The sequence below is a fragment of the Ursus americanus genome, chromosome 21 (genome assembly GCF_024610735.1).
Source record: "Ursus americanus isolate L20-20 chromosome 21, mUrsAme1.1.p, whole genome shotgun sequence".
Classification (NCBI taxonomy): Eukaryota; Metazoa; Chordata; class Mammalia; order Carnivora; family Ursidae; genus Ursus; species Ursus americanus.
In genome coordinates, this window is record NC_142147.1 from 42,349,429 (window position 1) to 42,376,652 (window position 27,224).

The 27,224-nt window shown below is 40.7% G+C and overlaps 1 protein-coding gene across 1 annotated transcript in view; it reads left to right on the forward strand.

Annotated features, from left to right (window-relative positions):
* Window positions 1–4,456: 4,456 nt before the first annotated feature.
* Window positions 4,457–27,224, forward strand: part of LOC123797391 (zinc finger protein 571-like) — a 41,554-nt gene continuing 18,786 nt past the window's right edge. The window contains exons 1-2 of the mRNA XM_045805273.2: window positions 4,457–4,769; window positions 26,429–26,514. Coding sequence (XP_045661229.1) covers window positions 4,742–4,769; window positions 26,429–26,514 — 114 coding nt within the window. The 5' untranslated portion in view covers window positions 4,457–4,741. The remainder of the gene's footprint in view (window positions 4,770–26,428; window positions 26,515–27,224) is intronic.

Below are 27,224 nucleotides of genomic sequence, written 5' to 3' on the forward strand. Positions count from 1 at the left end.
AGAAACCAGGGATGTACTGTATGGTGACTAACATAATAAAAAAACATTTAAAAAATAAAATAAATATTTAAGCCTTAGTCCTATGTTTTTATCTTTAATGGCTTCTAAAATGCTTGTTGCTTTTCAGTTACCTGGAGAAAGGTTTTGTGCCATTCCTCTACCGATCAACTAGAGTGGAAACTAGTTCTCCAATAATGGAATTCTTCTGGCTTAGAAATGGAAATATCTGCATTGGGACTTAAACAGGTTGTGCCTATACAGAAATCCAGACAGTCCTCTTGGCCATCAGGGTAAGGGCCAGTATAAGAAGTGCTAGGGCAGGGTAAAAGTTCATCTTGAAATATTAAGATGATGAAACTCCAAGAATAACACATCAGAGTTGCCTATAATAATATCTACAGATGTAAATCAATCCTTCAGAAATCTAGCTGAGCACCTGGAAGATTCCCCAGAATTCTAATAAAGTAAGCAATATTCTCTAGAAGTCAGATTGTGAATTGTTGTGTGGGAAATATTCTTAATCAGTAAGGCACAACTAACTGACTAAAGAAATGATCCAGCTGCAACATCACAACTGAGTGGGTACAGTCAGGTGTATTTCACATTGCAGAAGCACATTCCTAAGTATTCGTACCTTTGAAAGATAAAAAACACAAGTTCCTATATTCAGGAAGTTGGAGATAGCATTCGGCTTTATGAATCTAGCAATGGCTGGCTTGTTAAATAAGTTACAGTAAGTCCACATAATAGAATACTAACGTAGTCATTAAATGCTAAATTGCAGCAATAGCTTTAGAATGTGAAAAAGAATCAGGATATCCTCCCAGGAGTAGAATTTGTTCATAACACATCATGCACCATATAATTACATTTATAAAATACATATATACATCAGAAACCTAACAGCTACAAAGGCATCAATAGGTAGTAAAATGTGTGGAAAGTTATGCACTCTTAAGCATGGGGAGGGGGGAGGAGGGGCAGAGGGAGAGAGAGAATCTCAGGCAAACTCCCCAATCTCAGAGCCCAATGCAGAGTGAGTCGTGACTCAGGTCATGACCTGAGTTGAAATCAAGAGTCCGACACTTAACCAACTGAGCCACCCATGTGCCCCACAAAAATTAAGTTTGGACTAAACTTAGTGGACTAAATACTTAAATATAAAACCTGAAACCATAAAACTTCTAGAGGAAAACACTGGAAAACTGGTCTTGGCAATGATATTTTGGATATGAAACCAAAAGCATAGGCAACAACAGCAAAAGTAAACAAATGGCACTACATCAAACTAAAAAGCTTCTGCACAGCAAAAGAATCAACAAAATGCAAAGGCAGCCCTTGGAATGCGAGAAAATATTAGCAAACTGTATATCTGATATGTCAGGAACTCATACAACTCAAAAGGAAAAAAAAAAACCCACAATGTGATTTAAAAATGGGCAGAGGACTTGAATAGACATTTTTCTAAAGACTACCTACAAATGGTCAACAGTTACATGAAAAGATGCTTGATATCAGTAAACATCAAATTAAATAAAATCAAAACCACAAGGAAATATCACCTTACATCTATTAGAATGGCTATGCTCAAGACGACGAGATAACAAGTGCTATCCAGGATGCAGAGAAAAGGGAATCCTTGTACTCTGCTGGTGGGAATGTAAATTGGTACAGCCATTATGGAAAACTGTATAGTGGTTCCTCAAAAACTTAAAATAGAACTATCAAATGTTCTGGCAATCCCACTTCTGGGTATATACCCAAAGGAAATGAAAACCTTATCTCAAAGATGTATCTGTACACCCATGTTCATTGCAGCATTATTCACAATAGCCAGGAGAAGACAACCATCCTGTTTGTCTACAATAAGTGGATAAAGAAAATGTTATATATAAATGTACTTATGTATATGTTTATCATATGTGTATAGAACATATTTTCTGTATATAGATACACACACCCACACAGTGGAATGTTACTTAGCCATAAAAAGGAAGGAAATCTTGTCATTTGAGACAACATGAATGGACTTTGAGGGCATTATTCTAAGTGAAACAAGTCAGAGAAAGACAAATACTGTATCATCTCACTTACGTGTGGGGCCTTAAAAAACTTGAAACAAAGTAGATTAGTGTTTGCCAGGTCTAGGGCATTGGAAAAGCGGGGAAATGTTGTTAAAGGGTACAAACTTCCAGTTAAAAGATGAATAAGCTCTGGATATCTTATGTCCAGCTTGGTAACTATAGTCAACCATACTGTATTGTACACCTGAAAGTTGCTAAGAGAGTAGATCTTAAATGTTCTCTCACATATGCACATACATAAAGAGCTAACTGTGAGGTAACGATGTGTTAACTACCCTTATGTGGTAATCATTCCACAATATTTACATATATATACCAAATCTTCACATTGTACGCCATAAACTTACACAATGTTATATGTCAAACATACCTCAGTGAAGGTGAGGGGAAAAAAATCAATGAATCAACAGAAGTCCATAAATGAAGGCAAATGGCATAGAGTTAAATGGTATTCTACATGACATTAGCATTTGCTTCATTTTCTTACCTACAAATGCCAATAAATTAAAGTTTACATTGTCATTGTTCCTAATCTACAGAAAGCTGAGGGGGATTGACTCAGAATTACCACATCATAATAACAGGTAAAATTTTCTGAGCTTTTAGTATGTGCCAGGGGCTGTTCTATTTACACTAACTTATCTAACCCTCCTAATAATGTGGTGAGGTAGGTAACCCTATTTTACAGTTAAGAAATGATGGCACAGACACCCTGGAAGATAGTTTTGTGGTTTCTTACAAAACTAAATATACTTTTACCACACAGTCCAGCAATGGAACTCCTTGGAATTTTACCCAAAGTAGTTGAAATATGTAAAAATTACATGAAATTCAAATTTCAGTGTCCATAAATAAAGTTTTATTGGAATACAGCCACACTCACTTCTCTACATATCGTCTATGGCTGCTTTCATGCTAGAATAGCAGGATTGAGTAGGCGTGACAGAGAACATCTGGCACACAATACCTAAAATATTTACTAGCTGGCTAAATAAATTTTTGCTACATTCAGTAATAAGGATTCATCTCGGAGTCTTAATGTTGACAGAAACATGCCAGACAGATATCATTACGTGGATCGCATTCAAATGAAGTTCAAGAATACACAAAAGTCATCTATGGTGTTAGAAGTCCAAATAATGGTCACCTCTAAGTGGAATCAATGTTTACAAGGGAACATTCTGGCATCTTGGAAATAAATGTTCTCCATCTCGATCTGTGTGTGGTGATTGCCTGTGCATGCAAAAATCATGGAGATGTATATGTAATATTTGTGGACTTCCTCTAAATTATTCCTCCAAAAAAAAAAAAAAAGACTTAGACTGAATTTGCATTTTTAAATCTCTTTTCTTATAAAGATTTTATTTATTTATTTATTCATTTATTTTATTTGAGAGAGAGAGCAAGAGCACAAGCAGGGCAGAGGGAGAGGGAGAAGCAGACTCCTGCTGGGCAGGGAGCCCCATATGCTGCTGGATCCCAGGATCCGGAACTGAAGTCAGACACTTAACCAACCATCCCTCTTCATTTCAATATAAAACTCATTTTTTCAAATTATTTGCTAGATGAAATTATTTAAGTTTCTCCCCCTCTAAGTCTTTTTCCCCCCTCTAAATCTTGCAAGGAAATTGATGCTGCAGGCTGCTCTGTCCAATTTAGGTAGCCACATACAACTGCTTAAATTTAAATTTATTAAAATTAAACAAAATTAAAAATTCATTCCTCAAACTAACCATATTTAATACTGGACAGCGCAAATACAGAACATGAAACCGAGTTTTACAGAAAGTTCTATTGGACATTGGTGCTCCAAAACGTTACATAAATGTTAACCTCATTTTACAGGTGAGGAAACAGAAGCTTAGAGATACCACTATTACACAGTGCTGCATACACTTATTTTCCCACATTCACTGCTACAGGTGAACTCTCGGTGTATCATTCATTTAACAAGTCTAATTATATAGGAATCTGTTCTAAATTCATAACCATGCAAACCAAACACAGAAAATTTTTCTTTGTTATACATTATAATATACTTAGTTGCAGACTGCCTGATTAATCCCAGACACCACCCTTATAGTCACACCGTCCCGGAGACGCTCTCACATAATCCCGAATGGATCACACGTTTATCCACTAACATCCCTCTCACAGTCTCAAAAGCAATTTGACACACAGCATAGTCCCCACAGTCTTCGTTTCCCCTGTAGAGGACACTTGGATACAAAAACGCGACCGTGAAGCAAGCGTCAAACCCACATGCCTCTTGAGCAGAAACCTGGTAGTCACAACTACTGCGTCTGAGCCAGAGCTCCGGTCTGAGAAATCCGGACCCTAACTCCTGGTCTTCTGCACCTTTTTCAGCCCTGGACTACATTTCTCTGAAAGCATCACTACAAGACCCAACTTCTGGCAACCTCCTTGGGATTTTGTGGGGTCACTTGAGTAAAAGGAAATTGGCCGGCTCACACCTTAGTAGAGCGAGATCCCCCATTCGAGCAAGGGAGACTCCAGGAGCGCCCGATTCCGGGCCGCACAAAGTGCCCACTGCCTCTGTGTTCTGTTGGATCGAGCTGGGGTCACATTTTTGACTACATTTCCCGGAGGCCACCGCGTCCCTGCGCCATTTCGTACACTTATTCCGTTGCGTCTTGATGCAAGGATCCAGTCTGCAGCGGCCAGGTGAGTGGACCGCCTCACTGGGACCCACACTCTGCATTTGGCTTGGAGTACCCAGAAAAAGTTCCCATGTGGTGCCGGGAATACCGGTATGCCGGCTGGGGCTCGGGGCTGACACGACGTCCCCGGCTCTGGACTACGTTTCTCCTAAGTCGTAGCGCTCTAGGTTAATTCCTTACGGAAGTCGGCCTTGCAGTTGCTGGGTGCCTGTGCCTTCTCTGCCGGTCATATCGGGACCGTCACTTCGGTGCCGAGCGGCGGGGGCGTGGCGCTATTAGGGTGTTCCTCCGCGCCCGTGAAGAGGACGTGCGCTTGGCACCCCTCTCCGCTGGCAGACTCGGCACCGTGACTTTGGTTCCGGGAGGAGGGGATCAGGAGTCTGTTACCCTTAACGTTCCACCGCGCGGGATGTGTTATGTGACCGCTTCGGCGGCGCGATGGGCTCACTTCTAATGCTTTTGGCGGCTTGGGTCCTTCGACCTGTATACTTTACCCCTCTGTGTGACAGACACAGAGTCCGTTGAGAATCGCGTGGTTCCGGCTGCTGTAATTCCTTCACTTTACTGTGCAGAGAGAACGTGCCTATTTTGAAGCTCCCCCATAATGAGCGTTTACACCTGGAAGTGTCCTCTGCTTTGAGAGCCCTGCGGGGAAAACCAAACCCTTTGTCTGGCTTGAAGTTGTTGTGGGGGATGATCCTAAATTGTTTTGTTGGCTCTGAAAAAGGCTTGATATCCTATGATTGTTTTCTCCATTCTACTTTTTCCAACAGAGCCACACAGGAAAGGAAAAAGAATCTGGCACATCTAAAAAGCTTGCCTAAAATAAGTTGTCATTTTCTTTCTTCCCTCAAGTTTCTTACTTTTCAAGATGTTGCTGCCTCCAGCAACAAACATCTTAAGGAGGATCCAGCCATTCAGTGACTGGTCCTTAGGCATAGCTGTCCCCATAAATGATGGCGCTGCAGAGATGAGCTCACTAAGCTAACTCCATTCTCCAACCACACTACACCTCTCCTTTCCAGCTAATGACAAATCAGCCCTTGCTGGCCTGATTTTTGATGAGAGAGAACTGTACCCTCTGGAGGAAATTTGAAGATTTTTATTTTAACTTTATTATGGAAATTTTCAAGCATAAAAGAAAATAATATGAACCCCAATGTGCTCAACACCCAGCTATAATTTAAAACATTTGCAGATATCCTTGCATCTATCCTTTCTCCTTTTTTTCCTGTAGCGTTTCAAGAATTACATAATTTTATCCATATGTATGCATATATAACCAAAAAGAATATCATTTTTAGATAATCATCATGATGTTATCCCAACTTTAAAAGCTAACAGTAATTCCATAATAGCATATACACAGTACATACTCAGGTTTCTACAGTTCTTTCGAAGATAGGTTTTTATAATTGGTTTGTTCAAATCATGGTCCAGATAAGGTCTACACAGTGCATTCAGTTGCCAAGCCTTTTAAATTTCTTTAATCTACAACAGTTTCCCTTCTATTTTTTTTTTGCTTTTGTTTTATTTTAATAGGTATCACTGTAAAAAACTAGGTTGTTTATAGAATATTCTGCATTCTGCTTTTGGCTAATTGCTACCTTGTGGTGTCATATAATTTGTTCCCCAATGCCCCATATTTCTGTAAACAGATATAGGGGCTTGATCAAATTCAGATCATATTTTGCATAAATCACATTTTCGGGCAAAAATAATTCATAGTTGGTGCTGTGTACTTCACGTCCTGAGGCTTTTAAAGTCTGGTGTCCCACTTCTTTTTTTTTTTTTTTATTAATAATGATTTTTTATTATATTATGTTAGTCACCATACAGTACATCCCCGGTTTTCGATGTAAGGCTCGATGATTCATTAGTTGTGTATAACACCCAGTGCACCATGCAATATGTGCCCTCCTTACTACCCATCACCGGTCTATCCCATTCCCCCACCCCCCTCCCCTCTGTAGCCCTCAGTTTGTTTCTCATAGTCCATAGTCTCTCATGTTTCATTCCCCCTTCTGATTACCCCCCCTTTCTTTATCCCTTTCTTCCCCTACTGATCATTCTAGTTCTTATGTTCCATAGATGAGAGAAATCATATGATAGTTGTCTTTCTCTGCTTGACTTATTTCACTAAGCATTATCTCCTCCAGTGCCGTCCATGTTGTAGCAAATGTTGAGAACTCATTCTTTCTGATTGCTGAGTAATATTCCATTGTATATATGGACCACAACTTCTTAATCCAGTCATCTGTTGCAGGGCATCTCGGCTCCTTCCACGATTTAGCTATTGTGGACATTGCTGCTATGAACATTGGGGTGCATATGGCCCTTCTCTTCACTACGTCTGTATCTTTGGGGTAAACACCCAGTAGTGCAATGGCTGGATCATAGGGTAGCTCAATTTTTAACTTTTTAAGGGACCTCCACACGGTTTTCCAGAGTGGCTGTACCAACTTGCATTCCCACCAACAATGTAGGAGGGATCCCCTTTCTCCACATCCTCTCCAACAATTGTTGTTTCTTGCCTTGTCTATTTTTGCCATTCTAACTGGCGTAAGGTGGTATCTCAGTGTGGTTTTGATTTGAATTTCCCTGATGGCTAATGATTTTGAACATTTTTTCATGTGTCTGTTAGCCATTTGTATGTCTTCATTGGAAAAGTGTCTGTTCATATCTTCTGCCCATTTTTTGGTTTGTTTATTTGTTTCTCGTGTATTGAGTTTGAGAAGTTCTTTGTAGATCTTGGATACCAGTCCTTTATCTGTAGTGTCATTTGCAAATATATTCTCCCATTCCGTGGGCTGCCTCTTAGTTTTTCTGACTGTTTCCTTGGATGTGCAGAAACTTTTAATCTTGATGAAGTCCCATAAATTCATTTTATCTTTTGTTTCTCTTGCCTTTGGGGATGTGTCATGAAAAAGGTTGCTTTGGCTGATGTCGTAGAGGTTGCTGCCTATGTTCTCCTCTAGAATTTTGATGGATTCCTGTCTCACATCGAGGTCTTTCATCCATTTGGAGTTTATTTTTGTGTATGGTGTGAGACAGTGGTCAAGTTTCATTCTTTTGCATGTAGCTGTCCAATTTTCCCAGCACCATTTATTGAAGAGACTGTCTTTTTCCCACCGGATGTTTTTTCCTGCTTTATCAAATATTAGTTGCCCAAAGAGCTGAGGGTCCATTTCTGGGCTCTCTGTTCTGTTCCACTGGTCTATGTGTCTGTTTTTGTGCCAGTACCATGCTGTCTTTGTGATCACAGCTTTGTAGTACAGCTCGAAATCTGGCATTGTGATGCCCCCAGCTTTGTTTTTCCTTTTCAACAGTTCCTTGGAGATTCGGGGTCTTTTCTGGTTCCATACAAATTTAAGGACTATTTGTTCCAGTTCTTTGAAAAACGTTCTCGGTATTTTGATCGGGATAGCATTGAAAGTGTAGATTGCTCTGGGTAGCATGGACATTTTAACTATGTTAATTCTTCCGATCCATGAGCATGGAATATCTTTCCATCTTTTTTTGTCTTCCTCAATGTCTTTTAAGAGTGATTTATAGTTTCTAGAATAAAGGTCCTTTACGTCTCTGGTTAAGTTAATTCCAAGGTAACGTATGGTTTTTGGTGCTATTGTAAATGGGATGGATTCCCTGATTTCTCTTTCTTCGTTCTCGTTATTCGTGTACAGAAATGCAACTGATTTCTGAGCATTGATTTTGTATCCCGCCACGTTACTGAATTGCTCTATAACTTCTAATAGTTTGGGAGTGGCTTCTTTTGGGTTTTCCATATAGAGGATCATGTCGTCTGCGAAGAGAGACATTTTGACTTCTTCTTTGCCGATTTGAATACCTTTGATCCCTTTTTGTTGTCTGATTGCTGTTGCAAGGACTTCTAGTACTATGTTGAATAATAGTGGCGAGAGTGGGCATCCTTGTCGTGTTCCTGATGTTAAGGGAAAGGCTTCCAGCTTTTCCCCATTGAGAATAATATTTGCAGTAGGCTTTTCATAGATGGCTTTTATGAGATTGAGAAATGTACCTTCTATTCCTACACTCTGAAGGGTTTTAATCAGGAAAGGATGCTGTATTTTGTCAAATGCTTTTTCGGAATCGATTGAGAGGATCATATGGTTCCTGAGTCTTTTCTTGTTGATATGATGTATCACGCTGATTGATTTGCGAATATTGAACCACGCTTGCATCCCAGGTATGAATCCCACTTGATCGTGGTGGATAATCCTTTTAATGAACTGTTGGATTCTATTAGCCAGGATCTTGTTGAGGATTTCGGCATCCATATTCATTAGGGAAATCGGTCTGTAATTCTCCTTTTTGAGGGGGTCTTTGCCTGGTTTGGGGATCAAGGTAATATTGGCCTCATAGAATGAGTTTGGTAGCTTTCCTTCTGTTTCTATTTTTTGAAATAGCTTTAGGAGAATAGGTATTATTTCTTCTTTGAATGTTTGGTAGAATTCCCCAGGAAAGCCGTCCGGGCCTGGAGTTTTGTTATTTGGAAGGTTGTTTATCACTGACTCAATTTCTTCATAATTAATTGGCCTGTTTAAGAAATCAATTTCTTCCTGTTTCAATCTTGGTAGTTTATAGGTTTCCAGGAAGGATTCCATCTCTTCCAGATTGCTTAGTTTATTGGCATATAGCTGTTGATAAAAATTTCTAATAATCCTTCCAATTTCAATGGTGTTGGTCGTGACCTCTCCTTTTTCATTCATAATTTTAATAATCTGGGTCCTTTCTCTTTTCTTTTGGATAAGTCTTGCCAGTGGTCTGTCAATTTTATTGATTCTCTCCAAGAACCAGCTTCTAGTCCTGTTGATCTGCTCTACTGTACTTCTGGTTTCTGCTTGATTGATTTCAGCTTTAATTTTGGTCAACTGCTTCCTTGTGCGTGGATTAGGCCTGTCCCTCTGTTGCTGTTCCAGCTTCTTGAGGTGAGAATATAAAAACTGCATTTTAGATTTTTCTATTCTTTTGAGTGAGGCTTGGATGGCTATGTATTTCCCCCTTAGGACTGCCTTTGCAGTATCCCATAGGTTTTGGACTGTTGTATTTTCATTCTCATTGGTCTCCATAAATTGTTTAATTTGATTTTTGATTTCCTGGTTTATCGAGTCATTCCTGAGCAGGATGGTTCTTAGTCTCCAAGTGTTTGAGTTTCTTCCAAATTTTTCCTTGTGGTTGAGTTCCAATTTCAGAGCGTTGTGGTCTGAGAATATGCAGGGGATAATTTCAATCTTTTGGTATCGGCTGAGACCTGTTTTGTGTCCCAGAACATGGTCTATTCTTGAAAATGTTCCATGGGCATTAGAATAGAATGAGTATTCTTTGGTTCTGGGGTGTAGTGTTCTATATATATCTAAGAGGTCCAACTCGTCGAGTATGGCATTCAAAGCCTTTGATTCTTTGCTTAGTTTTTGCCAGGGTGTTCTGTCTATTTCTGAGAGTGGAGTGTTGAGGTCCCCTACTATTAATGTATTTTTATCTATATGTCTCTTTATTCTGGTTAAGAGTTGGCTTGTGTATCTTGCTGCTCCCCTGTTGGGGGCATATATATTTATAATTGTCATATCCACTTGTTGAATACTTCCTTTAAGAATAATATAGTGCCCTTCTGCATCTCTAACTATAGTCTGTAGTTTAAACTCCAATTTATCTGATATGAGAATTGCTACCCCAGCTTTCTTTTGAGGTCCATTTGCGTGAAAGATGGTACTCCATCCCCTTACTCTCAGTCTGAATGCATCTTTGGGTTCGAAATGAGTCTCTTGTAGACAGCAAATGGATGGGTCATTTCTTTTTATCCAATCTGCAACCCTGTGGCGTTTGAAACCAGAATTTAAACCATTAATGTTCAGGCTGAGTACTGAGAGATATGCTTTTAATTCTGCCATGTTGTCAGTAAAGTCTTTGTTTGTATTGGCTGTGACTTTCTGTTTTGTATCACTCTTGGGGCCTTTTTACTTTTATAGAACCCCCCGTAATACCTCCTGTAGGGCTGGTTTCGTGGTTACGAAATTGGCTAGTGACTGTCCTTTCTGAAATGTCTTTATTTCTCCATCAATTCTGAATGACAGCCTTGCTGGATAAAGGATCCTTGGCTGCATGTTTTTCTCTGAAAGGGCTTTAAAAATGCTCCCCCAACCCTTTCTCTCATTCCAGGTCTGTGTAGACAGGTCTGACGTAATTCTGATGCCTTTGCCTTGGTACGTGAGAAATTTCTTTGCCCTGGCCGCTTTCAATACTGTTTCCTTGGATCTCATATTTGCGAATTGCACTATGACGTGACGTGGTGTAGGTCTGTCATGGTTGAGCTTGGGAGGGGTCCTCTCTGCCTCTTGGACACGAATTTTTGTTTCCCTTGCTAGATTAGGGAAGTTTTCAGCTACAATTTGTTCAAATATCTCTTCTAGACCTCTGGTTTTCTCCACCCCCTCGGGGATGCCGATGATTCTAACATTGGATCGTTTCGTTGAGTCAGTAATCTCCCGTAGCCAACATTCGTGGGCGTGGATTTTTTTAAGACCATCTTCTATTTTTATTTTTTCCTCTATTAACCCATCCTCCAATTCACTAACCCTTTCCTCCGCTTCCGTGACCCTGGCCGTCAGAGCCTCTAGTTTTGCCTGCATTTGGCTCATAGAATTTTTAATTTCTGTCAAATTCGCTCTCATTTCCGCCCTTAGGGATTGTATATTCTCAGTAATATTTTCCTGAATACTTTTTTCAAGTCTACTCATTATCTTGACCATTGTTACTCTGAATTCCATTTCTGATAATTTGGTTATATCCATATCCGTTACTTCTGTGGCAGAGGCCACTGACTCACTGCCTTTTCTTTGCTGGGGGGGGCTTCTCCTTCTTGTCATTCTGATGAAGAGAGGTTGCGGGGTTTCCAGAGCCCAAAATTATTGACTGGGTCCCAGGCCGTGCCCCTTGTTTTATAGGGATCTTAGAGATGTGGGCTTCTTCTTTAAAGATTTTATTTATTTACTTATCTGAGAGAGGGAGACAGACAGTCAGGAAGGATGAAACAGAAGTAGGGGAGTGAGAGAGGAAGAAGCAGGCTCCCAGCGGAGGAGCCCGATGAGGGACTCCTTTCCGGAACGCTGGGATCACGCCCTAAGCCGAAGACAGGCGCTCAATGACGGCGCCACCCAGGCGCCTCTGGTTGTGGGCTTCTTGATTTTTCAGCCTGCCTTCTGGGGGAGGGGCCTGCTGCGCCGATACTCAGGCAACCCTGTTTGGTTAGAGTCTCCGTGTCCCCTGCGAGGGAGGATGGGGATGGGCGCTCTCTGAGCCGGTATTTCCAGGCTTTTGTTCTCTGGCGGCTTTCCCTGGCGGCCGGCTATGCCTCTTCTGAGGGTCAGAGCAGCAGAGGCTGCATTGTCGCAGAACAGAGGGATTGCGGCCCGTTCTCCACTGATGTTCTGGCCACTTTAACTCTGTTACTGTTGGTGCTGCTCAACCCTGCGGCGTCCCGGGATGTGCGCACCAACTCGGCGTCCCTGCCCTCAGTTCCAGGGCCGGCGCGTCTCTGTCCTTTGTGTTTCTAATGCCGCCAGCCACCGGCCACCCCGTCTCTGTCCTTTGTGTTTCTAATGCCGCCAGCCACCGGCCGCCCCGCGCGCTCCCAGGTCTCCCGGTCTCAGTCTATGCCCGGTGAGCACACCTCGATTCCGGAGTTTCATGAGAAGCCTGGTGGCGCGCGCACCCGGTTCAGGGTCTCAGTCTGCTGTTTCGCGGGTGCCGACCGCGAGTCCGCCCGCTCCCCCGTGCAGGTGGCCCGCCAGCCGCCAGCCGCCCCGCGCGCGCTCCCGGATCTCCCGGTCTCAGTCTGGATCCAGTAAGCGCACCGGGATTCCGGTGTTCCGGGAGATGCCTGGTGGCGCGTGCGTTCACGGCTCACCGGTCTCAGTCCGCTCTCTCGCGGGTGCCCTCTGTGAGTCCGCCCGCTCCCCCGTGCAGGTGGCTGCCGCTTCCCGGCACCCAAACGCGGCGGCTCCCTCCCCCTTCCGTTTATCTTCCGATATCCGTGCACGGTTTTAGGGCTCCCCTCTTGGTACCTCAATACTCAGCGCTGGAGATGTTCATTTGTAGAGATCCAGATGCATCATCCTGCGTCTCAGGCTGATTCCGTGGTTATTTAGGCTGGTCTGGTACCTATCCAGCTTGACTCAGGGGACCGGCTGAAAAAGGGGTCCCCTACTCCTCCGCCATCTTAACTCCTGGACCTGGTGTCCCACTTCTGGTGATACCATATTGATCAGTGTTCAAGTGCTATCCACTTAATTCTTTTATAAGGCTCTCCTTCCTTTTTCACCTATCAATAGAAGAAGGTATCCCCCCCATACACAAGGAGATAAAACTTGGTTCTTAGCAGGAACAGGTACAAAACTCTTAAGATATTATAATGGTTTGTGGCCCTTGAGGCCACACAGTACACAAACACATAAAGACAGTATATCTGTGGTATTAAAATTTCATAGTTGAATGATGATAGGAAAAAAAGATGTCAAAAAGCCTCTTTGGGAGCTAATAATGAAAAAAATTTTTTAAGAAACAGTGACCTAAAGGTTATAACATCCATTTATGATTGATGGTGAAATCTGTTATTCCATCAGGGATTACATATAGTGATTTTTTAAATTTTATTTATTTATTTATTTATTTATTTATTTATTTATTTATTTATTTATAAGTGAGACAAGTTTACTGAATATACCACAAGTGGGTGGTTGGCAGGACAGCAGAGCAGAGGCTGTCTGCCTACTTACAGTGATTTTTTAAAAATTCTCTTACTTTCTTCTGCATTTCTTAGTTGAAGTTCTGTAAATATTCTTTGTCAGCTATTTGGTTATCTTTAAAATTCAGTTCACATAGACAAAAATCGATTTGATTCTTTCCCTTTATGTATAAGTTTTCGGAGAATTGAGTTGGTGTCCTACAACCTCCTAAATAGTCCCAAAAGTAAGTGAGTCCGTTTATTTTGAGTATCATGTGACTCATGGGTTTTTGAAATACATTTGATATGTTTCAAACCATTGTAATCCTTACTCTTTTTTTAATCTCAAACTGCCCTCTGTTTAGCCAGTGGGAGTCCTTTCTGGTCAGCTCCTGTGTCTTTGACATGATCATATTAGAACGGATAGCTTATTTGCTTTCTGGCACAAGTTGTCCCGAGTTCACCTTGTACATTTTCTGTGCCAGACCTGCAATGAGCCATTTCTCTAAGCAGTTCTGGTTCCTCTTATGCGGCATGGCATATAGAGACAACAGTCTGGATATTAGGAGTATTCATTGCCATAGGGCCATCATTTCTTCTAGGCCTTTTCAGTGGACAACGCTAATAAAAACTTTTTTTTTAATGTGTAAACCATACATCATAAATTTGGAATCATATTTCCATTCAGACCAATGATAACAGGGTATTTTCTTATTTATTTTTATACGTTGTCTCTTTCCTTTTATACTAATGTTCTTGGTTGCTAATAACATTAATATAATTCATTTTACCCTAAAATGTACTTATAATGGTTTCAAAGCAACAATAGCACTGTTAAAACTATCAAGATAGGGAATGTATTTAAATTTATTTTGGTTATCATATTTTCTATATTTAAGGTTCATGTGTTACATTTGGTTATGTCCCTTTCACCTCTTAATCAAGAATAAATGTTCTCATAACACTGATTTTTTAAAAATTTTATTTTGATATAATATTATACTTATAGAAAAGTTGTCCCCCAAAATAGTAGAATGAACTCTCCTGTGCCCTTATAGATTTACCATTTATTTATTTATTTTTTAAATATTTTATTTACTTATTTGACAGAGAGAGACAGCCAGCGAGAGAGGGAACACAAGGAGGGGGAGTGGAAGAGGAAGAAGCAGGCTCTCAGCGGAGGAGCCCGATGTGGGGCTCGATCCCAGGACTCTGGGATCACGCCCTGAGCTGAAGGCAGACGCTTAACGACTGAGCCACCCAGACGCTCCAGATTTACCATTTATTAACATTTAGTTTTTTGTTTGCTCTTTCCTTCTACATACATACTTTTTTTTCTGAACCGTTTGGTAATAATTTTCAGATGTCATGTTCCTTTATCCATAAAAATATACCAGTGTCTTTTCCTAAGTACAAGGACTATCTCTATAGTTCATTTATTAAAATCAGGAAATGCATCATAGACATAATAATTATTTAATTCAGAATTCATAGAAAAATTTCACCCGTTGTCCCAGTATTGTCCTGTATAGCTTACTTTCCACTGATCTGGGATCCATTCCAGAATCATATCTTGGATCAAACATTCCATTCAGTTATCACATCTCTTTAGTCTTCTTTAATCTGAAACAATTTCTGGGTCTTTTTTTTTTTTTAATCATTATCTTGATATTTTTGAAAAGTACAGGTCAGTTATTTTGTAGACCGTTCTTCAGTTTGCATGTCTTCAATGTTTCTTCCTGATTGGATTCAGGTTATAGATTTTTGGCAGAAAAAGTGCTTCAGTTCATTCCCCAGTACCTTCAGTTGGCTGTGTTTTGTACAGCCTACATTTGATAGTACTTTCTGTAAGGAAGTTAGTCCAGGAGGATGTTAATCATCATTGGAATTGGAAGTCTTCTCAATTTAGTCTCAATTTAGGTTTCTCTCTTTTTTTTTAAGATTTTATTTATTTATTTGACAGAGATAGAGACAGCCAGCGAGAGAGGGAACACAAGCAGGGGGAGTGGGAGAGGAAGAAGCAAGCTCCCAGCGGAGGAGCCTGATGTGGGGCTCGATCCCAGAACGCCAGGATCACGCCCTGAGCCGAAGGCAGACACTTAACGACTGAGCCACCCAGGCGCCCCTCAATTTAGGTTTCTCTTATATAAATGAAGTTGAACATTTTTCAGATGTTTAATGGTCCATTGGTTTTTCCTTTTTTATGAATTGTCTTTTTTTGTTTTGTCCTTTTTAAAAAAAGATTTTACTTATTTATTTCAGAGAGAGAAGAGAGAGAAAGAGCACACAAACATGAGCAGGGGGAGGGGCAGAAGGAGAAGCAGACTCTCTGCTGAGCAGGGAGCCCAACGCAGGGCTTGATTCCAGGACCCTGGGATCATGACCTGAGCCACCCAGGCACCTGTGTTTTATCCTTTTTAATAATGATTTTTAATCTTTCTCTTGATTTTCAAAGTGAAGCTCTTTTGGTCTTAGGAAGAGTTACTTTTTTTTTTTTTTAGTTTGCAGATATCTTCTCCCAATTTGTTATTTGTGTTTGTATTCTTTTCTCTAGGCAATTTTTAAATATAGTAAAATGTATTCATTTGATTGTAAGAAATAGAAAGGCTTTTCTCCTTTCAACCTAAAAGGAACTCAACCATTTTTTTTTCTTTTAGCATGCCTGTGGACTGAATGTTTGACCCTCCTCAAAAACTCCTATGTTGAAATCCTAATGCCCAAAACGATAGTATTTGGAGGTGGAGCCTTTGGGAGGTAATGACATCATGAGAATAAATTCCTCATGAATGAGGTTAGTGCCTTTATAAAAGAAGCCCAGTGAGGATACAATAAGTCTGTGACCAGGAAGAGGGCCCTCATTTGGCCAAGCTGACTCCCTGATCTTGGACTTCCAGCTTCCAGAGCAGGGAGAAATAAATTTCTGATATTTTAAGCTGCCTGTCTGTGGTATTTTGTTACAGCAGCCCAAATGAACTAAGACTGGCATTTTAGTGATTTCAGTTTTTAATATGTAGATCTCTCATCCATTTAGAGTTAGTCCTGGTATGTGGTGTAAAATGTGGATCCAGTTTTACTTTTTACAATAACATTTATGAAATAATCCATCTTTCCCTAGAGACCAGAGGTCCTACGATTCCATTAATCTGAATGTCTATTCAGGTGCCAGTAGCCAGTATTTTAGTGATAGAGACTTTAAAATCTCTTTTAAATCTCAGTTCTCTTCTTTTTCTAGGCATTTTCTGGCAATTCTTGCTTTTTTATTTTCTTGCTCAATGAATTTAAATTTAATGTGTCTATCACCATACTTGTTAGTATTTTTATTGGGATCATATTTAATTTATATTTTAATTTACGTATCAAATATCCTATCCATGTTCAGAGAACCTTTCTATATCATTTTAGCCAATGTATTCTCAATAAGGGTGATACTGCCTCCTAGGGGACGAAAACTGTTGTTGGGCAGGGGTGGGGTGAGGAAATCTTAGATACAGTAATGGTTTGTGGCTCTCCAAAGTGCAGTTTAGCCAACAAAGTCTTGTTCCTGATTATTTACTCTCTCGTTGGCATTTCTTGGATATCACATGAACAGCACCAACATTGAGGTCATAGAAGATATATGTATGCAAGGTAAATGCTACCAAAAAAGATCAGTGCTCCAAATCTGTGACAAATAGGTGGCTGTAAATGGAGAACATTCTCTCAAATGATGGCTCAGTCTTGAAGTTGTATCACAAGAGGTGGCCTTGCATGAACTCATTGGCTGCCTTGTGGAAGTTGTTTATATTTGATCATGCTTCCATGTTTGACTTGGGATTTGAGGATTAAATAAAAATAATGTTTTATTATCCTATAAAGTTATTCAACATGTCTCATAAGAGACAAATTTGGACTTAGCTAAGGGATGACTCTATTCAAGGATCAGTGCAGTGAGGGAAGGAAGACTTGTAATTGGGAGAACATTCCACCCATAAGATCTGCAGGCGTCTAAAAGGTCAGGCAGAAAAGAATTTTCTTTTATAAGGAGGGTAAACAAGGCCAGAAAGAAGTGGATGTGGCAGCGTGGGATGAGTGGGTGGGTGGTCAGTTGTGTAGATTTTGTTCTCTGCAGTCAGCTGGGGAGTGGCTTGAGTCATTGTTAAGAGGGTCGTTTGCATCCTTTGCTAGCTCAGAATATAGGGTAGGCCAAATTTCAATATAGGGAGAAGGAGAGAAGTCTGACTAACATTTGGTCAAGTGAAGTTATCAGGCATTTTGTCCAGATTAGTCAGTAGGGTCCAACAGCTCAGCCAGTCATTTATAAGACAAAGAATGGCCTTGTCATTGGTTAAAATAGGTTAAATAGGTTAAAATTGGGTCATCCTCCAGTCTTATCTAAGTTATATAAGGAAGGGAGATTCATTTCATTCAGCTGTTTCCTGGTCCACAAAGATTGAGGGGGTATCTCTCATCATGGCCATTTTTCAGAATCATAGAACTGGGTAAAGTTTAACATTGTGAAACCCATCAATTATGTCAACTGCTGAGAAGTCAAAATGTTGACGATAAGGGAATGAACATCAAACAGCTAGTTAAAGTTTCTTCTATCTAGTGAAAGTTAAGTTCACTAAAAAATTTTTTTTAAGAAATTAATTATTCAATTATTTTACTTTTTCTGGAGAAGAATGGTTTTGAATATGTTAAAAATTTGATTACATTGTTTATATTATATACTTACATAAATACATATATTACAGTATATCTGTCCTATTAAAATTTCATAGTGGAAGGGACAGTTAGAAAAAAAAAGTATCTAAAATGGTTCTTCAGAGGGGCAATGATGGAAAAAGGTGATGAGAAATGCTGTTCTTTTTTTTTTAATTTTTTAGTTTTTTTTAATGTTTTTTTATTATATTATGTTACTCATCATACAGCACATCCCTGGTTTCTGATGTAAAGTTCGATGATTCATTAGTTGCGTATAACACCCCGTGCACCATGCAATACGTGCCGTCCTTACTACCCATCACCAGTCTATCCCATTCCCCCACCCCCCCTGAAGCCCTCAGTTTGTTTCTCATAGTCCATAGTCTCTCATGTTTCATTCCCCCTTCTGATTAACCCCCCTTTCTGTATCCCTTTCTTCCCCTACCGATCTTCCTAGTTCTTATGTTCCATAGATGAGAAAAATCATATGATAATTGTCTCTTCTTGACTTATTTCACTTAGCATTATCTCCTCCAGTGCCCTCCATGTTGCAGCAAATGTTGAGAATTCGTTCTTTCTGATAGCTGAGTTATATTCCATTGTATATATGGACCACAACTTCTTAATCCAGTCATCTATTCAAGGGCATCTTGGCTCCTTCCACGATTTAGCTATTGTGGACAATGCTGCTATGAACATTGGGGTGCATATGGCCCTTCTATTCACTATTTCTGTATCTTTGAGGTAAATACCCAGTAGTGCAATGGCTGGGTCACAGGGTATCTCAATTTTAAAAATTTTAAGGGAACTCCACACTGTTTTCCAGAGTGGCTGTACCAACTTGCATTCCCACCAACAATGTAGGAGGGATCCCCTTTCTCCACATCCTCTCCAACAATTGTTGTTTCTTGCCTTGTCTATTTTTGCCATTCTAACTGGCATAAGGTGGTATCTTAGTGTGGTTTTGATTTGAATTTCCCTGATGGCTAATGATTTTGAACATTCTTTCATGTGTCTGTTAGCCATTTGTATGTCATCATTGGAAAAGTGTCTGTTCATATCACCTGCCCATTTTGTGATTTGTTTATTTGTTTCTTGTGTGTTGAGTTTGAGAAGTTCTTCGTAGATCTTGGATACCAGTCTTTTATCTGTAGTATCATTGCAAATATATTCTCCCATTCCGTGGGCTGCCTCTTAGTTTTTGTGACTGTTTCCTTGGCTGTGCAGAAGCTTTTTATCTTGATGAAGTCCCACAAGTTCATTTTATCTTTTGTTTCTCTTGCTTTGGAGATGTGTCATGAAAAAGTTTGCTTTGGCCGATGTCATAGAGGTTCCTGCCTATGTTCTCCTCTAGGATTTTGACGGATTCCTGTCTCACATAGAGGTCTTTCATCCATTTGGAGTTTATCTTTGTGTATGGTGTGAGAGAGTGGTCGGTCAAGTTTCATTCTTTTGCATGTAGCTGTCCAATTTTCCCAGCACCATTTCTTGAAGAGACTGTCTTTTTTCCACCAGATGTTTTTTCCTGCTTTATCAAAGATTAGTTGCCCAAAGAGCCGAGGGTCCATTTCTGGGTTCTCCATTCTGTTCCATTGGTCTATGTGTCTGTTTTTGTGCCAGCACCATGCTGTCTTTGTGATCACAGCTTTGTCGTACAGCTCGAAATCTGGCATTGTGATGCCCCCAGCTTTGTTTTTCCTTTTCAACAGTTCCTTGGCGATTTGGGGCCTTTTCTGGTTCCATACCAATTTAAGGACTGTTTGTTCCAGTTCTTTGAAAAATGTCCTCATTAGTTTGATCGGGATAGCATTGAAAGTGTAGATTGCTCTGGGTAGCATGGATATGTTAACTATGTGAATTCTTCCGATCCATGAGCATGGAATATTTTTCCATCTTTTTGTGTCTTCCTCAATGTCTTTCAAGAGTGATTTGTAGTTTCTAGAATATAGATCCTTTACGTCTCTAGTTAAGTTAATTCCAAGGTAACGTATGGTTTTTGGTGCTATTGTAAATGGGATGGAGTCCCTAATTTCTCTTTCTTCAGTGTCATTATTCGTGTATAGAAATGCAACTGATTTCTGAGCATTGATTTTGTATCCCGCCCCATTACTGAATTGCTCTATAACTTCTAATAGTTTAGCCGTGGATTCTTTTGGGATTTCCATATAGAGTATCATGTCATCTGTGAAAAGAGACATTTTGACTTCTTCTTTGCCAATTTGGATACCTTTTATCCCTTTTTGTTGTCTGATTGCTGTTGCAAGGACTTCTAGTACTATGTTCAATAGTAGTGGTGAGAGTGGACATCCTTGTCGTGTTCCTGATCTTAAGGGAAAGGCTTCCAGCTTTTCCCCATTGAGAATGATATTTGCTGTAGGCTTTTCATAGATGGTTTTTATGAGATTGAGGAATGTACCCTCTATCCCAACACTCTGCAGGGTTTTAATCAGGAAAGGATGCTGTATTTTGTCAAATGCTTTTTCTGCATCAATTGAGAGGATCATATGGTTCCTGAGTCTTTTCTTGTTAATATGATGTATCACGCTGATCGATTTGCGAATGTTGAACCACGCTTGCATCCCAGGGATGAATCCCACTTGGTCATGATGGATAATCCGTTTAATGTACTGTTGGATTCTATTAGGCAGGATCTTGTTGAGGATTTTGGCGTCCATATTCATTAGGGAAATCGGTCTGTAATTCTCCTTTTTGATGGAGTCTTTCCCTGGTTTGGGGATCAAGGTAATATTGGCCTCATAGAATGAGTTTGGTAGCTTTTCTTCTGTTTCTATTTTTTGAAATAGCTTTAGAATAGTACTGTTTCTTCTTTGAATGTTTGGTAGAAATCCCCAGGAAAACCGTCCAGGCCTGGAGTTTTGTTATTTGGAAGGTTGTTTATCACTGACTCAAACTCTTCATAATTAATTGGCCTGTTTAAAAAATCAATTTCTTCCTGTTTCAGTCTTGGTAGCTTTTAGGTTTCCAGGAAGGCCTCCATCTCTTCCAGATTGCTTAATGTATGGGCATAGAGCTGTTGATGAACGTTTCTAATAATCCTTCCAATTTCATTAGTGTTGGTTGTGACCTCTCCTTTTTCATTCATAATTTTATTAATTTGGGTCCTTTCTCTATTCTTTTGGATAAGTCTTGCCAGTGGTCTGCCAATTTTATGGATTCTCTCAAAGAACCAGCTTCTAGTTCTATTGATCTGCTCTACCGTACTCCTGGTTTCTAATTCATTGATGTCTGCTCTAATCTTGGTCAACTGCTTCCTCGTACGTGGATTAGGCCTGTCCCTCTGTTACTGTTCCAGCTTCTTGAGGTGAGAATATAAAAACTACATTTTAGATTTTTCTATTCTTTTGAGTGAGGCTTGGATGGCTATGTATTTCCCCTTAGGACTGCCTTTGCAGTATCCCATAGGTTTTGGACCATTTTGTTTTCATTCTCGTTGGTCTCCATAAATTGTTTAAATTGATTTTTGACTTTCTGGTTTATCGAGTCATTCCTGAGCAGGATGGTTCTTAGTCTCCTAGTGTTTGAGTTTCTTCCAAATTTTTCCTTGTGGTGAGTTCCAATTTCAGAGTGTTGTGGCCTAAGAATATGCATGGAATAATTTCAATCTTTTGGTATCGGTTGAGACCTGTTTTGTGTCCCAGAACATGGTCTATTCTTGAGAATGTTCCATGGGCTAAAATAGAATGAGTATTCTTTGGTTCTGGGGTGCAGTGGTCTATATATATCTATGAGGTCCAACTTGTTGAGTATGGCATTCAAAGCTCTTGTTTCTTTGTTGATTTCTTGCTTAGGTGATCTGTCTATTGCTGATAGTGGAGTGTTGAGGTCTCCTACTATTAGCGTATTTTTATCTATACATCTCTTTATTGTGCTTAAGCGTTGGCTTGTGTATCTTGCTGCTCCCCTGTTGGGGGCATATATATTTATAATTGTCATATCCACTTGTTGGATACATCCTTTAAGAATAATATAGTGCCCTTCTGTTCTCTAACTATAGTCTTTAGTTTAAAATCCAATCTGTCTGATATGAGAATTGCTACCCCAACTTTCTTTTGAGGTCCATTGGCATCAAAGATGGTGTTCCATCCCTTACTTTCAGTCTGAAGGTATCTTTGGGTTCAAAATGCGTCTCTTGTAGATAGCAAATGGATGGGTCATGTCTTTTTATCCAATCTGCAAGCCTGTGTCATCTTATGGGAACATTTAGGCCATTTACATTGAGACTGATTATTGAGAGATATGATTTTAATGATGCCATGTTGCCAGTAAACTCTCTTTTCTATAGATTGTGACTTTCTGTTCTGTATCACTCTTGAGGCCTTTTTACTTTTATATAACCCCCTTAATATCTCCTGTAGTGCTGGTTTCATGGTTACGAAATTTTTCAATGACTGGCGATTCTGGAAGGTCTTTATTTCTCCATCAATTCTGAATGACAGCCTTGCTGGATAAAGGATCCTTGGCTGCATGTTTTTCTCTGAAAGAGCTTTAAAAATGCCCCCCTCCCCAACCCTTTCTCTCATTCCAGTTCTGTGTTGACAGGTCTGTCGTAATTCTGATATCTTTGCCTTGGTACGTGAGAAATTTCTTTGCCGTGGCTGCTTTCAATACTGTATCCTTGGATCTAATATTTGCGACATGCACTATGACGTGACGTGGTGTAGGTTTGTCGTGGTTGAGCTTGGGAAGGGTCCTTTCTGCCTCTTGGACACGAATATTTGTTTCCCTTGCTAGATTAGGGAAGTTTTCAGCTACAGTTTGTTCAAATATCTCTTCTAGCCCTCTGTTTTTCTCCACCCCCTCGGGGATGCCAATGATTCTGACATTGGTACGTTTCATTGAGTGAGTAATCTCCTGTAACCTACATTCCTGAGCATGGATTTTTTTGAGTCCAAATTCTATTTTAGCTTTTTCTTTTTCTAATCCATGCTCCAATTCGCTGATACGTTCTTCTGCCTCATTTACCCTGGCCGTCAGAGCCTCTAGTTTTGACTGCATTTGGCTCATAAAATTTTAATTTCTGCCAGATTCGCTCTCATTTCTGCCCTTAGAGATTCTATATTCTCATTAACATTTTCGTTAATACTTTTTTCAAGTCTACACATCATCTTTACCATTGTTACTCTGAATTCCATTTCTGATAATTTGGTTATATCCATATCCATTAGTTCTGTGGCAGAGGCCACAGACTCATTGTCTTTTCTTTGCTGGGGGGGATTTCTCCTTCTCGTCATTCTGATGAGGAGCGGTTGTGGGGTTGTCCAGAGCCCAAATTATTGACTGGGACCCAGGCAGTGCGCACTTGTTTTATAGGGATCTTAGGGATGTGTGCTTCTTGATTTTTCAGCCTGCCTTCTGGGGGAGGGGCCTGCCGTGCTGATGCTCAGGCAACTCTGTTTGGGTAGAGTCTCCGTGTCCCCTGCGAGGTGGTATGGGGGTGGGCACCCTGTGAGCTGGTGTTTCCAGGCTTTTGCTCTCTGGCGGCTTTCCTTGGTGGTTTGCTGTGCCTCTTCTGAGAGTCAGAACAGCAGTGGCCGAATCTCAGCCTCTGTCTCAGAACAGAGGGATCACGGACTGTTCTCCACTGATGTTATGGCCACTTTAACTCTGTTGCTGTTGGTGCTGGTCAAACCTGCAGTGTCCCAGGATGTGCGCCCCACAGCCGGTGTCCCAGCCCTCACTTCCAGGGCTGGCGCGTCTCTGTCCTTGTCTTTCTAACACCGCCAGCCGCCAGCTGCCCCTGTGCCTGGAGCTCCCGGTCTCAGTCTGGATCCAGTGAGCACACTGGAGCTCCGTGAGAAGTCTGGTGGCGCACGTTCCCCGGCTCACGGTCTCAGTCTATCTCTTGTGGGTGCCGGTCCACGAGTCCGCTCGCTCCCCCGTGCAGGTGGCTACCGCTTCCTGGCACCCAAATGTGGTGTCTCCCTCCCCCTTCCATTTATCTTCTGATATCTCTGCGTGGTTTCACGGCTCCCCCCTTCGTACCTCAATACTCAGCGCTGGAGATGTTCATTTGTAGAGATCCAGGTGTATCTTCCTGCATCTCAGGCTGATTCCGTGGATGTTCAGGATGGTCTGGTACCTATCCAGCCCGACTCAGGGGACCTGCTGAAAAAGGGGTCCCCTACTCCTCTGCCATCTTAACTCCGAGAAATGCTGTTCTAACCATTTATTCAAATCTATTTCTATGTCTTTCAGGAGTATTTCAAGTTTTTCTTCTTGCAGGTTTTATGCATTTCTCGTCAAGCTTGGGCCTAGGTATTTCATCCTTTTTGTGGTTTTTCTTTATTATATTTTCTTTGTGATTATTGTTTTATATATAAAGGCCATTTCTTTTCATGCTAATTTTATATCCTGCTAATTTACTAAGTTCTCTTTTCATTTGTTTTTGCTTTTTTTTTTCTTTCATTGAACTCCTGAGGTTATTAAGCATGTTGTCATATCTCATACAGAGTTTTACCTATTCTTTTCCCATTCTTGTTGCTCTTGTTGATTTCTCTTGCCTTTTTATATTGGCTAATATAGCTAATACAATGATAAATGACAGTGAGAGTAGTGGGTATTCTTCCCTTGTTTCTACTGTTAACCTGGAAATAGAGTGCTGCCATGAGAGGCAAACGAGCATTTATTAGGATAAAAACATTTCTATTCAGGGAGCACAGATTCAGGTAGAAACCAAATAATGTCCCACTTGTAGACTGAAAGCAAGGATTTTTTTTTCTACATGAGTTAAGAAAGAAAAAAAAAAAGGCTAAACTCCTCTTGGTTATACACTGATTGACTACTGATTATATCTTCAGAGAGTCCACAACCATTAGTCTTATGATCAGGATCTGTTCTCCTGCTGACATTTCAAGCAGTTGCCTGGAACAGCTGCTGTTTTGGCCAGTCTGCAGGTTTTGGCCCAGTTCAAACAGAGAGGCATAAGGCAGTTTCTGAAATGGTCCATCTGGCTTCATTTTAAAACAGCTCCATTCGTCTCAGTTAAATATCATTAAAATAGTCATCAATTCCTATTTCTTCTTGTGTTCTTATCAGGAATGGGTGGTGAATTTTGTGAAATTTTTTTTGGCATATATGAAAACAGTATGATTTTCTTCCATAGAACAATTAATATCATGGATTATATAGTGGACATTCTAATATCAAATCATCTTTTTATTACGGAGAAAGTCCCACTTAATTATGTTTGTTTTTTAAACATGATGTTGGGTTTTTGTTTGCTGGTATATCAAATTTTGCAAGAGTATTTGTGATATAATAATGTATTTGGTTTTTATCCCTAGTTCTTGGCATCCAAAGCTCCTAACACCCTTGGAATTTTCTGCGTGATAGGAGTGCTTTTATTTTTCATAACAAGCCCCTGAATTTATGCTAATGAAGTGGCTAGGGGTGGACTCCTACACAGTCTCAGAATGGGGTTGGGGTCACCAGGAAGACTAAGTGATTAGAGGATTGGAACCTTCCAACCCATCCACTGACCTCCAGGAAAGGTGGGTGGGTGGCACTGGAGATAAAGGGCCATAAACTCTCTTGCACTATGAGATTCAGTGAGCTTCTGGGTTGAATGCATTCAGCTGTTGTGAGGGTGGCATTCCCAGAGAGGGCATGGAAAGCTCCAAGCATTCCCCCTGCCAATATCTTTTCTTATGCATCTTTTCCATTTGGCTGTTTCAGAGTTGTATCCTTTATAATAAATTCACAAATGTAAGTAGAGAACCTTCCTGAGTTATGTGTGTCATCCTAGCAAAGTATGAAACCTAGAGGGAGATCGTGGGAACCCCCAGTTTATAGCTGGTTGGTCAGAAGTCCTGGTGGCCAGGGATTTCAGTTTGGCTTCTTTTAGTTAGGAGTTAGGAGCAGCCTTGTGGGAGTGAGCCCTTAAGCTGTGGGAGCAAAGCATCTCACTTCATGCTTGTATGTATGTGTCTGGGGGGGATACCTGGGGAAGCTGTGCTCACCAGGGCTCCCTAGGTATGTTCCTATACTAAGGATGTGAGATATCCTGGGAAACTAGTACCTTCTGAGGCCCTATTTAGCATTATGGGGATTAAGGAAAGGTCTGGCCTGAATTCCTTCTGCTGTGGCTGTATTCCATTGGGCTTGTAGGAAGGCTAAGATTTTTCCAAATTCCCTCACAGAAGTGAAATAAAGGTAGTTCCAAGGTGCTTATTTTGTGGGCTTTGAGGCAAGCCTGACCTCATGGCTTCTTTTTCACTCTCCAGCCCTGCCTTCTCTGGACTCTGCATATCTCCAGGAGAAGAACCCAGAAAACCAATCAGTCCTGACAGTTCTAAAAAACATGCCCCATGTGAGTTGCTATTTCATTTTTCCTCCTTTAAGTGCAATCATTTGTTGTGTGATGTGAACACCAGATTTATTTATCCCAAAATTTTCTGCTGCCTTAGTTGCCTAAGGGAACCACTCCCAAATTTTTCCCATTCCAGTGACTGATCCAAGCAAAGAGCTCCATTCTTCTCTAAATGCTTTTCCCCTCACCAGACAGTGTTTAGGTGTTTTTTTTTCAGCTCATTTTTTTTATTTTAAAGATTTTATTTATTTATTTGAGAGAGAGAGAGAGACAGCCAGCAAGAGAGGGAACACAAGCAGGGGGAGTGGGAGAGGAAGAAGCAGCCTCCCACCAGAGCAGGGAGCCCGATGCGGGGCTCGATCCCAGGACCCCAGGATCACGCCTTGGGCCGAAGGCAGACGCTTAACGACTGAGCCACCCAGGCGCCCCTTTCTCAGCTCATTCTACATATCTTACATGCGAAGTCTTCTACAGGAGCCCTAAGGAGGCAGAAATATCTCCCCTTAAGAGCAGTATTAGTATAATGGTTGCTTGAGGTAGTTACACAGCACCCATAACAAACTGATTTCTACAAACCTAGGTTTCCAACTTGGAAGTGACAGCATTTCTGCTGGATGTTCCAATTCTCAGTGTGTGATGACACTTGCTGCGAGGCTTTTAAGATCGGGTGGGGAACTGAGTCTGAGAAGGAAGAGATCTTGCCTCTTGTA